At 48.6% G+C, this 13,141-nt stretch overlaps 1 protein-coding gene across 1 annotated transcript in view; it reads left to right on the forward strand.

Annotated features, from left to right (window-relative positions):
* ANTXR1 (ANTXR cell adhesion molecule 1) overlaps positions 1 to 13,141 on the forward strand; it is a 73,476-nt gene that overhangs the window by 15,074 nt on the left and 45,261 nt on the right. Inside the window, 3 exon segments of the mRNA XM_066206437.1 lie at positions 1,378 to 1,458; positions 6,646 to 6,706; positions 8,585 to 8,683. Coding sequence (XP_066062534.1) covers positions 1,378 to 1,458; positions 6,646 to 6,706; positions 8,585 to 8,683 — 241 coding nt within the window.

The raw sequence follows: 13,141 nt of genomic DNA on the forward strand, positions 1-13,141 counted from the left end.
CACAGTAACAGCTGACATTTTTCTAACGTGAGTGAAGCACATGCACAGCCCCATTGCACACAAGTAGAGGCTGGAAGATTTTTCCAGGTTTTTCAGCTTCCAGAAAAGGAGTCAAACCACAGTTGGTTTAGAACAATCTCCTTTGAATCAACCCTAGAGACTGGTGTAACCCGAAGTAAGTCATAGAAGAAGCACAGAGGTAATAAAAATGGCACAGAGATCAGACCTAAAGCAGACCTCAGACAGCTGCTCCTTGAAGGCATTTAGATGGTGAAAAAAATTAACTGGAATTAGATGGCTGTATCTGAAGTCCCAGATGAGGGATGAGGAGAAAGGATTGAGGGGAATGAACTGAGGGAGCTGTAAACATCCAGCTTTTTTCCAGCAGCCTCTGCAGCTTAGCCAGCCAGCAATGAGCTGCTTTCCTGCCTTCCTGGAGCAGCAGGGCAAAGCTGCCCGAGGATGGCTCCAGATGCAGAGCAGGGCTTGGAGAGCTGCGGGTTCTGAGTGACAGGAGCTGGACAGGGGCAGCCCGTGGGGTTTGGGAGGAATTTTTGGCTGCTCTGCTGCCTCCAGGAAGCTCCAGAGAGGCTGCTGGTACCTCTGCCAGGGGAGATTTACTGGAACAAACCTTGGCCTTGCAGCACTCAAATGGAGTCTGCTACAGCAGATGCATGGAGAGCTCATTACCGCTGAGCTGGGCTTAGAGGTCTGCCTTAACCCTTGGTGTGCTCTTGGCAGTTGAACCTGCAGGCAGCTCTTTGCAGGGGATGTCCTGGCTCCCCAAAACTCACCACCACCTCAGGAAGGCCCCTCCTCCTCATCACAGAGGTTTCTGAATGCTCCTCTGAGACCTTTCAGTCTCCACTCAGAAAATATCTCCTGGTATCTCCCTGCTTCCTTCTTTTTGGCTCTCTGATGGTTGAACATAGGCCCAGTAGTCAAATCTCTGTCCTGACAGGAAAGGTGAATCAGGCCTGTATTCCACATGGGATATCATTTGGAAGAATTGTGTATTAAGAGTTAAGGTTGGAAAAGACCTCCATGATTATGAAGTCCAGCCTTTTTTGGGTTCAACCTTTGCCCTAAAGATCATTAGCCCCCAGACTATTAGAACCAGTGAAAACCACTCTGTCTTGTCTCCAAGTCTTTTCTGCATCCCTGATATAGAGTATTATAAAGTTAATCAGATTAACAAGATAAACATTTTACTTGCTCAATAAGCCACAATACAGTGGCAATTCAGAGAGAGCAGTTGAGTATTTGAGGGTTTTATTTGCAAGCAAGTTAATCTGGAGAAATTTTAATTTGCTGCCTGCTGGCTAATTGCTCTTGTTCTTTGCATTTCTGTTTCATTTCCTCTCCCCGCTGTGTCAGCTGGCCCGGATTGCTGACAGCAAAGATCACGTCTTCCCAGTGAACGATGGGTTTGAAGCCCTGCAGGGGATCATTGACTCGGTGAGTATTTTCACCCCAGCGTTTGCACTCATGCACATTGGTGTTACCTTGCACAGATCGAGGTTTCTTTTTCCTGTGAAAATCAAACCTGCTGAAAAAAAAAATCACTGAATCATTTAGTCCAAGGGAACCAACCTTGCTTTGTACTAAAAAGCTGCTTCTAGGTCGAGTTTATCAATAGGTCCCTAGGTTTCCTTATTCCCAGTTCTGGCATTTCCTGCAGGATTGGGTGCCAGCATATGAGAGCTTCCATGGCTGGGCCGATTCAAGTCCTTCCCCTGCCTCCAAAGGATGGAAAATCCATGTGGGGCCCCATGTGTTCTCACTTGGGTGCAGGCTGCTTGGGTGACAAAACCCCGGTGAACGCTACAACGTGGAGCTGGGGAGGGGGCATTCACTGAGGGGCTCAGGTTTCTTTGCTTACAGTGGTTACACACTATTTGGACAATGCAATTCCAGCAAAACCGTTCCCTCAGCAAAGGCTCAGTTTTCCCCGGTGCTCTCGCATGGACATGGAATACAATCCCTGGTTTATTGGTTTTCCTGGCACTGTCTAAGCATGGATCTGCTGCCTCAGTTCTCTTGGACAATCAGGTGTTGTATGTCATTTAAGAAAGCAACAAAACAACAACAAAGCAATAGTTTGCTTCCCAGCCCTGCGTTCCCTTTGCAGCTGTTTTTAATGAATTCCAGCAGCAGCTCTGACGCCCCTTCCAGTTGTACTGAGCAGAGTGGGAAGATTTCAGCCTCCAGGCAGCCATTTAAGAACTGCTCCAGCTGAGTGGTGCAAGATTTCCCAGCTTGGGAAGGACGGTCACAGGGATGTGCAGTTGTACGGCGATGAATCTGTGACCTGAGCACTTGCACTGGAGAGGAGTCATTGCAGTAGCCTGGCAAGAAGGGAAGTGGTTTTGTGTGTGAAAAGAATGACAAGGAGGACATTAATCACTCCAGAGAATAACAAACAACCTGTTCTAGCTGGAAAATCAGGTCCCTCTTCCCTACTTTTTTCATCCTTGCCAAAAGCACCTCCGTGCTGGAGCAGACGGAGCATCTGTGGTCACAGGGAATGTTAATGGTGCAAGGGCCCTGGGATTTGGAAACTTCCTTCAGTTCCTGTGTAAGAGTTGGCACAACAAGGATGCTCAGTCACATGGAAAGAGGATGGATCAGGCTGATGTCACAGGGGAAGGAAAGATCCAGTGACAGGTCTGGGGAGAGGAATGTTTGAATTAACTCTGGGGATGTGAATACCTGGGTTTGTGTGGGTCTTCAGGGATTTGGTATGAGCTGCCCTGGCTTTCCCCTTCTGCCTTGTCCTGAGTGGGTCTTTCCTGACCCTCTGTGTGTGCAGAGCTGGTGGACTTGGAACTCCCTCTGGAACAGGGAAGCAGGTGGAGCTCGGGGCTGGCTTCAGCCGGATCTGCTGAGCAAAGATGTTCAGGGTGGTGGGGCTGGGAACGTTGCTGAGCACTGCCGTTCCTTTTCTGTGGGAGCCAGAGGGTTTGGAGTGAGCAGCTGCAGCAGATCTGCTCCCGGTGTTCCAGGGGGGATTGTCTCCTCCAGGCCCTGGAAATTGAGAGGAAAATCCAATCCCACACTGAGGTCATGCCTAAAAACACGATTCTTAAAGTGGGAGCTGGGGGTGTTCAGTGCACTGTGAGGTATGGCTCTTTCTCTCCCATGAGTTCAAGCGTGACTTTTTTATTAAGCAAACCAATTTACTTTTCTTCCTCATCATGAAAAAGCCACTGCTAAAACTCCAGCTTTCCCCTGTTAATGACTGAGTGGTTTGAGTTTGTCAGGAGGGGAAAATCTGGAGCAGCAGCAGATTTGCCTGATTGCTGCGGGCAGGGAAATGAATGGAAGGAACTGGATTATTTTATTAAATTTTCCTTTGCTATGAAAAATTTCTGCAGATCATAATGTGTCAATTTAAAGCAAATGAAGCAAGTCTTAGAAGAAAACCTGAAATTCAACTTCGTCTCCTGCCCAGTCCAGTACAGCTTTGGTAGGCGTGCTGGAGGCAAGGAACATGAAGCAATGTGAAAGTCAGGATGGGATCCTGTCATCACCTTGCTTTGAGCCTGTAACAGGAGCTGAGTGAGGAGCAGCTCTTGGAACAGGAAAGCTCCCTGATCCTTGCCATGTGTTAAACCATGGCACCAGCTTGCAGCTTATCTCAGAGCTGTAACCCTTAGCAAGGGTCTGAGAGCTGCAGGGAGCAGTTGTGATGGATGAGAAATGAAGCAGCATGAAGTAGTCTGTGGGACTGTCTAGCATCTGTATGAATTGCATAAATGGTTCATCCTTTCAAGTTTAAGTTCTGTCAGCTCCTCTTGCAGTGGTGCTCAGCTGCTCTCAGTGTTTTTCAGGTCCTGTCTCAGCTCTTAGGATTGATGCAGCAGCTCAGAATTGATGTGGCATTTCAAGGTGCACCTTCACCCCAGGAAGTTTTAGCTTGGGAATATACACTGAATTCTTCTGTTACACAAATGTCTCCTGGGGCACCCTGCAGTGCTTGCCCTGCCTTGGATGTGTGCAGTGTGGGGAATTTGGAGAGAACTCGGTGTGAGCATCAGTGAGGCACTGTGAGAAATGTGGTGGTGGCTTTCCGTGCCTATCCTGAGCTGTCTGTCCAGACTTCATTGGCAGATGAGTCCCTGCAGATTCCCTGGAGCAGAGAAAGTGGTGAGACCCCCTGAGTAGGGATAGGGATGAGAGAAAATTAATTCCAGGCATGTCCTGCAAGTGCAAATTCCATCGTGGACACAGAACATGTTTATCAGCTGATACTCCCCAGACTCAGCTCCACAGTGTTCCTTGTTAACTTTAATGGTGTACAATTAGCTTTCTACTTCTTTCTTCCCCCAAATGCATTTAAGAGGGACTTAAACATATTTATTTTGCTTAGCTCATGTAGATATTATTGGACCGGAAACAATAAATAAATGTCTGTTTTGTAATTGGCAACAGGCTTAGGCATTCAGTAATTGAACAGAGCTTGCTAATGAGCACCTGGCATCAGACTGCAGGTCATTTCCACTGACACTAATTAGGCAGTAACCTTTTATTATGCTTCAGCATCCTATTTGCTAATTAGAATTCCCAAATTTGGTGGAAAGAATGTCTAAGGAATATGCAGCAACTGTGGTGAAGTGATCTGGCTGTGTGCTCATTGTGAGCAGAATATCAAGTGGAAGCTTCCAGCAGCTGCAGAATTTCACTCCCTTACTTCCCTTGGGTTCCAAAAGGGCCCAGTGACCTCCTGGGCCTCTCCTGGCTCTGGGCCCTTGGTGCCTCACCTGGCAGAACAGGAAATGTGTGAGGAGATGGCATCACCACCCTTCCATGGGATTTGCTTCCCTGGGAAGCCAGACCACAAGGATGAGCTGCACCTCTGGCCCACCAAGACAGATCCCATGGAATCTTCTACAATGAAGACATTGAATCCTTTTTGAATGAGGAATTTTTTAATAAGGAAGAGACAGAAAGGAATTTTTTGCAATAGTTCTGCCTTTTGCAATAATTCTGCCTGATGTTCACTTTAAGTAAGGGTGTGTGCTTTTGGAGCATTGGGAACTTAATCTAAATCAAAATAAATATTGCAATTGGCACTGTAAAAGTGTTTAAGGCCAGTTTTTTATAGTCATGTAAAGGGGTTTGACTGGAGTGGGAGATCTGCATCATCTAATTGAGACACCTGCTATTCCCCCCTCTGAGCTGCCTTACAGCAGGAGTGTTTGCAAATAGCTGAGTAGAAGTCATTAATATCAAATTTAACCAGGTGAGGTTTTGCTTCGTTTAAAAAAGTACTGATTGTATTTTACATTCTCTGTAAAGAGAATTTATTCTGTCTATTTTAAATTCTTCTACTGCTTTTCACTTCTGTTCTCAACTGTTGACTTTCTCTTTTTTTTCCACTTGACAGTTCCTGTAAAACCTTGTTCCTGCAAATCTTCTCTCTCCTCACCTGTCAGGCTGCCACCAGCTCAGACCATCCTGCCTGCTGCAATCCTTTGGTACTTTCAACCCTGCTTTCTGAGCAACTCAAACTTCTGTTTAAATGTTTTTAAAAACAAAGCCTGGCTCTATGAGTAGCTTTTGTAATTAGGTATTTGAGGCAGGGAGCTGTGACTGTGAAGAAAAAGAAAAAGTTATCTTTTTCTTACAGGGTTTATTATGTTGGTTGCTGTTCTTTCCTTACTTTCCTTACAGATGTTTCAATTTAAAGTTGGGAAAAGAGTTTTCATGTTGGATTTGAGTCATCAAATGATGCTTGGCTGACATTTGCTTGCCTCTAGGAGCTGAGCTGAATTTTGATCAGTGTTGCCTTGTGCAGGGGCTGGGGCTGAACCCCCCAAGCTCTCTGTCCCAGGGTCCCAGGCACTGGCTCAACTCTGGCTGTGCAGGAGGAGCTGGGGCTGGTCTGCAGGGCAGGGCAGAGGCTGCTGCTTGCAGGGAACAACCCGCGAAACTTTAGCACCAGGAGGGAATAAAGAGTGTCCAGCCCCAGCCTGAGCCTAGGCATTTGTGTAAATCACTGCAATAAAGCGTTTAAAGCCAGGGACAGTCCTCCAAAGACATTCTGCTTCGGTTAAGCCTGGCTTAAATGGAGAAGAATTTTGTCTGGAGTTGCAGAGCAGCTTTGGGGATGCCCTCAGGTGAGCTCACATAAATCAGGTTAAAAACTGAAGCCGCGGCCCCTCGGGTGAGACTTGAGAAGTGGCTCTGTCAGTATTTCTGGGATGTTTCAGTGCAAAGCTAAACAGTTCAGCTTAAACTTGTGATGTTTGATTTGGAGTTTTGGGTGGAGAGGGAGAGGGAGGTGTGGCTGCATAGAGAGGACAGTGGTGGCGCCTCCACAGCCCTTTGAGTGCCCTGTGGGGTTGCAGATCATGAATAACTTCAGATCATGGAGTGCAGAATCCAGGGCACAAAGCCAGGATTGCCCTGGGACAGGGGAGAGCTTGGTATCCCTCACCTTCCAACCAGCCACAGCTCAAGGAGGGCAGGGACACCTGCTTGGGTGGTTCAGAGTGGAAAGTCAAGAGCTGTAGGTGTGGCACGAATGCAAAATGCTCTGAGGAGTTAAATGTTTATGTGAAAACTGTGCACACTCACTCCCCTTTCACATCTCTGCTTCTATGGAAACAAGGCTGAGGTACTTCACTTTGTCTCTTTTAGATTTTGAAGAAGTCCTGTATAGAAATCCTGGCAGCAGAGCCTTCCAGTATCTGTGCAGGGGGTAAGTATGAAAGGGGCCACAGTTCTTCATGTTGCCTAAAAGACAATTTTCAGTTCATCTCTAATTGCTGGAGAGTGCAAGATTCACTAATTACTGGGGGCTAAATATTTCACCTTTTGGGGGGGTGAATTTCTTTTTCACCTTAGCGTAATTTGCAGGTGTCCTATTTCTGCCAAGTGATGTCAAATGGGATTTTCTTACAGAAAAGGCCTAAATTCAGAAGTTTTGCATAAATGTTCTTCTGTCAAGCCAGTCTGTCTCACTCGGCCTTGCCAGACTTGAAGTAGATGTACTGTGCTTAAAAAGATATTTACATACTTATTCAAGTTATAAACAACGATGCTCATAGTCATGGGCCAGAAGATGGCTTACAATCATCGTTTATAGACATCTTTAACACTCTCTAAGTGCTTGATATTATCACTCCCAGCCATTGGGCCATAATGGGAGGACAGGGGTAGGAACAGCTGTGCCCAGCAGAGCAGCTGAGAAGAAATGCAGAGGGGTTTATAAAAACTGTTTGCATCAGAATTTGGCCAGGACAAGAGGAGCAATCCTTGGGAAATGCCATCAGTCATTTGGATCCTCAGTTCAGGGCCTCCTCTCCAACTCTGGGCAAACAGTCCCTTGCTCTTGGCCTGCAGGTAGTTTAATCAGCGAGGGCTTTGAGACTGATGAAAGTACTATTGACTGCACAAATTATGTGCATTAGTGTCCTTAAAATCAGTGTTTGCAGGGACAGCCGTGACACCTTGAGTTTTCACGTTGCTGTGCACATCCTTGTAGGACAGTGGCAGTTTTTTTCCTTTTTTTGTTTGCAAGGAGCAAACCTGGGGGCTCTGTGTTACCTGAGGCCGCTCTCGTACTGCTGACTTGTCCAAGATCCTGCAGAGATGGATTTCAGCAGTGACATCGTTCTGAAATGGCAGTTCCTGAGTGATTTGGCCGTGCAGGGGGCACTGGGCTGTTCAGTCCAGCCCCAAGCAGAGCCAGGTCCCCGTGGTCCTGCTGATATCTCTGATTTCAGTTCTTTGACTGTACTTGAACCCTCATCCCCCAGAGCTTGAGACTTCTGTGATTTCCCTTGAATATTCACCAGAACAGAGCTCTTGCGCTCTTCCCAAAAGCTGTCCCCCAGCACGAAGCAAGCCTGGAGCAGCTTCCCTGGATGTGCTGGGATGATTTGCAACTTGGCTGCAAACAAGTGGGACCTGGAAGGAAGCCCAGATTCCAGAGCAAATCTGCTTTTCTTGACAAGTACAGTGTGTGGGTCCTCGGGGGAGATGAGAGAAGATGGGGGCTGTAAAACGCAAGGGGAAGGATCTGAACCTGCAAAAACAAGGTTCCTTGTTACTCCTGGGGATTTTAAATCTGGGGTGGTGTCCCTGATGCACTGAGGTTACTCCTGCTTTGTCTTGGACAATTTTGTGTTCAAATCACATTCCCCAGCCAAACTGCAGTGGGGATGAGCTGAGTGCCTCTCTGGGAGAGTCACAGGAGTTGTGGGGGCTGCTTCCTTTGCAGTTACCTGGGAAAGGAACACTTAAACGTCTCAAAATTACCTGTCACTAGAAGATTTTTTTTTCCTTTTTTCACTCAAAACTTTCTGCCATTCAAAATGGACACTTGGAGAGGGAAAAGCTCAGTGTCCTTGAAGCTTCACGTTTCCACTACAGGCCAGTTAAAGTGTATCTGTGGTGAATTGCTTCCTGCTTCTAAAAATTCAAGTTGCAACTGGATAAGGGAGAGTGGTGGAAGTTACATTTTTAACAGGTTTTAAACTTAATTGTGAAACTGCCAATTTTGGCAGTTGATAATCTAGATGACCATTCCCTGACTTGCTCTGCATCAATAATAACCCAGTGCCTGTTTTGGCAGAGTCCTTCCAGGTTGTGGTGAGGGGAAATGGCTTTCGCCACGCCCGCAACGTCGACCGGGTGCTCTGCAGCTTCAGGATCAACGACACAGTCACCCTCAGTAAGCCCCTTGGATTTATTTTGCTTTCCTTTCTGACTCTGCACTGGTAGGCATTTGGATCTGCAAACACGTTGGTTGTGAGAGCAGTAGTTACGGGATGAGGAGCTTTTAATTTGCAGGATGCAGAAGGGATTCTTTTTAAGAGGCAGATTGCTGGTGGTGCTATGTGCTGTGACTGACAGCGAGTATGCGAGCACATGATGAGGGGGATGAAAATACAGAAGGCAAGAACCTTGCTTCAAAGGGCATCCCTCAGTACCTGGCTGAGCTGTGTGCAGGGGGATCAGGTGTGTTTCTCTCCTCACCTGTGTTTTGGGGTGCTCAGAGCATCCCTCAGTACCTGGCTGGGCTGTGTGCAGGGGGATCAGGTGTGTTTCTCTCCTCACCTGTATTTTGGGGTGCTCAGAGCATCCCTCAGTACCTGGCTGAGCTGTGTGCAGGGGGATCAGGTGTGTTTCTCTCCTCACCTGTATTTTGGGGTGCTCAGAGCATCCCTCAGTACCTGGCTGGGCTGTGTGCAGGGGGATCAGGTGCGTTTCTCTCCTCACCTGTGTTTTGGGGTGCTCAGAGCATCCCTCAGTACCTGGCTGGGCTGTGTGCAGGGGGATCAGGTGCGTTTCTCTCCTCACCTGTGTTTTGGGGTGCTCAGAGCATCCCTCAGTGCCTGCCTGAGCTGTGTGCAGGAGGATCAGGTGCGTTTCTCTCCTCACCTGTGTTTTGGGGTGCTCAGAGCATCCCTCAGTGCCTGCCGGAGCTGTGTGCAGGAGGATCAGGTGCGGTTCTCTCCTCACCTGTGTTTTGGGGTGCTCAGAGCATCCCTCAGTGCCTGCCGGAGCTGTGTGCAGGAGGATCAGGTGCGGTTCTCTCCTCACCTGCATTTTGGGGTGCTCAGGGTCCTGCTGATGCAGCTCTACCCTCCCTGCTGGTGGGAGCTGTGCTGGAGCAGGGGCTCTGCCACTGCTGTGCTGCTGGGGAAGCTTGGGAAGGTGTTCCCTCTGCAGTTCCCCCAGTCGGAGAACTGAGGTAAGAGAAGCAAATTATCCCCTGAGAGTCTGGTCTGTTTGAGATGTACAGGCACGGAGCTGGCAGCACTGAGGACCCTCCTACTTTCCTCTGACCCTGATGGGAACTCAGATAACTCACAGCTGGCACCACCAGTGACAGCAGAATTCATCCTTCCTCACGTGGGATTTGTTCAGAAAATGCCTGATCGTTTTGGAGATAGTCCTGACCCTGTTCAGTATTAAACAAATGCATTAATTAGCTCTGAAAAATGGAAATCTGAAGGTTCAGTGTGTTTTGAGCATCTGGGTAACTTGTTCTTTGGAGCAGGGGGACTTTGCTGAGGCTTGCCCTGTGTGGGATGTCAGTGAGCCCTGAGGCAGGTGTGGGACAGTTGAGCTCTTGCAGTGGCCTCCTGTAGGAAGAAACCCTCTGGACTTGCAATTCCTGTGTCGTCAGGCAGAAAGTTTGGCTGACCCTGGTTCACATTTGCTTAGTTCAGATGTGGTCAGCACTGAGGATGTGAGGAAGAGAAGCTGAAGAGCTCTGGAGCAGAGCACTTATTCCTGGGAGTCGGGAATGCCATCCCTCTGCTTCCCACTGCTCAGGGTCCTGTCTGGGGAGGCACAAACACAGGGAATGGTGTGTGAGGGTGCCCTCACCCCAAACACTGTGACCTGCTGCTGAGGAGGAGGAGGAGGAATCCTTCCTCCCTCTGTGCTGACTGCAAGTCCAGCCCTGTCACTTTCTATGGTGTCTGTCATCACAATTCCACTGTAGCTTTCAGGAAAGATCAGCTTGTCCTAATGCTGCCCCTGAGCTTTTTTGAATTTGAAGCTGTCTTCCTGTGTCCACAGAATGGCTGTGGGAAATGAGGATAAGGGCCAGCCCTGTTCCTGCCCTCTGACCCAATGCATTCATGGTGTCCTCAATTGCTGCAGAGGTGAAGAGTGAGCTCACCCTCTCTGGCACTGCACCACGACCTCTCTAGGTGCTCTGTTTGAAGCTGTGACATGGCAGGAAAAGGCCACAAACCCAAATTCTGGCTTCGGTCCCTTCCTGAGTGAGGGAGCTCAGCAGTTCCCAAACCCAGGTGTCTCCAGGTGGGAACTGGCAGAGCTCTGTTGTGTTTGAGCTGCTCTGTGGGAGATCCCAGAGCCTGCAGCCCCTGCCTGCTGCTCCCAACTCAAACTCTTTCCCTGAGAGAACTGAACCAGGATTTTATGGAAACCTCATGGAGGCTGGAAAGCTCAGCTGTCTTTGTTTGCTTCAAACCTCTCTACCTCTGATTGTATCAGGGAGGGAAATATTTTTAAAGATAACACTAAGCCAACAGTTCCTGAAACCTTAAATTATCCCAGATGAGATGTAGTGAGCACGGCTAGGACGTGCTGAGGTTAAAGGCATGAGCTAATGGGGTTTTATTGGGATTATTGGCAGGGAAAAGTGGCAGCTGAAGAGAGCATCGACTCATAATGTTCATAGCTATGGGATTAAAAAAAAAAAAGGAACATCTGTAGAAACCATGAGGAATATTTGGCTGAGCAGAGCTGTAATCAGATGCATGTTCAGCAGCAGGGTGTTCCTGCCAGCAGCAGCACCTGGGAGAATTGGGTTCAGCCTGCACAGAGTTAAAAGTAATTATCCAGTGCAGTGACTTATGACTGTCCTGTGGTGCTAAAATGTCTGAGTCTGCCCAGATTGTGCAGGAGCCAGCAAAGATAACTCTGGGCAGAGAGACTGAGCTCTGTCCTAAGCAATTGAAAGCTGAGTGGAGAGATGAAAGGTTGGTGAAGGAGCAGGCACCACAGCAGAGCTGGGCTGGATCTGCTGCACTCCAGTGAATGCTCTGGATGCTTGGCCAAACCCCATCCTTTGCACACACTGGCCTGGATTTGCTTTGTTCAGACGCTGGGAGCAGGACAGTGCAGGGTATCGGCAGTGGGATGTATGGGGGACCGGGTCCCCAGACTGCCCAACAAATGTCTCCTAAAAATTGTCTCCTGTTTTTAAAGCCTGAAATATTGCTCCATTTCCCCCATCTTTCATTTCTCCTGGCAGCACAGGACTTTTGTTGTGATGTCCTCTTTACTTTCTTGCAGCCCTGTCACTCTCAATACAGGAATGTTTGGTTTGCAGTTCCACTCTCCAACCCCTGATTTCCCTCCCCAATCATATCACTGTAACCCTCCACTGAATCTTTTTATTTTCTAACAGCAACTTTTCTCTTTCCATGATGGTGCTAAAAAATGTCCCTCTCTGTACCAACTCCCTGAGGTGTCCTGGGGCCTGGGACCTTTATGAGGGACAAAATATTAGATTAAATGCTTCTAATCTTCCCAAGGTGAGAACATGCACCAAGGAGAGCTTGGCCTCTGATTTTGAAGGGTGGCTGAAGTCATTGCTTGTCAAAGAATATAGAAAAGGAAGAAAATGGTTGTTCTTCCTTCAAATGCTGCCCCAGCCTCCAGCAAGTTGCAGTGACAGAACTTTTACCCCAGGCTCCCTGTGCCTTTTTCCTCAGCAGAGCTCCCTGCAGCTGCCGAGGCTGAGTGGAGGGATGAGCCCAGGGCAGGCAGGGGATTTGTGATTTGTGCTGAGTGAGGAGCAGACCCCACGTGCAGGGTGGGAGCTCTGCCAGGCTCCCCCAGTGCTCCAGGTGCTGCTGGGCACCAAGGTGGTCCCTGTGTGGCACCAGTGAAGAGCTGATGGTGACAGCTCTGGGGCTGGAGCCATGCTGGCCCAGGGCTCCTGGAGGGACGCCGTAATGCTGCAGCTCCCTGAGCAAATCAACCCTGGGGTGCTCTGCCAGCTTCTCCTGTTGCCTCAAAGCTCCTTGAACAGTTGTTTGCTCAGCACATGAACCCCTCAGAGCAAATCCCTACATCCAGAGACTGCTGGGAATGTGATATCACTGCTCTGAGCTTATCTGTTCCCCATCCCCTCACTCTGCTCTGCAAGGCTTTGGCACCCAGAGCTCGTGTGTCTCTGCACAGAGCAGAGCAATTACAGCTGATCTCAATGTGGTTTTCATTACAGCATTAACAAAACATTTCTTATTTATGGCTCTTTCTCTTAGGCAGTTTCTGTAGCTCAGAGAGCGTTCCAGTGTCTTCCTGCATTCCCGGCTCCCACAAAATGGGTTTGAAACACAAACTTTGCTTGCAGAGTTGTCACTAGAGTGGCATGAGAGGAGGAGTCAGCCGGGGGAACTGAGACCCAGCTTTGGTAGGTGGGGCAGAGGATTAGGGAGGTGTTTTGGCTCATCTGAGGTGACAAAGGGACAATGGAAGTGCTTAGGTTGACTCCAAGCTGCCATTTCAGGTGGGATAAGGTGCAGAGTCCTCTCAGAGCAGCAGCTTCCACCCCAGCCAGGCTGGACTGAAGTCTCCCCTCCTGCAGGAGCAGGAGACCAGGGCAGAGCATCTCTGAGATGAAATTCAGCTGAATGCAGAT

Source organism: Chamaea fasciata, unplaced genomic scaffold (genome assembly GCF_029207755.1).
Source record: "Chamaea fasciata isolate MVZ Bird 193981 ecotype frontalis unplaced genomic scaffold, bChaFas1.0.hap1 SCAF_30, whole genome shotgun sequence".
Classification (NCBI taxonomy): Eukaryota; Metazoa; Chordata; class Aves; order Passeriformes; family Sylviidae; genus Chamaea; species Chamaea fasciata.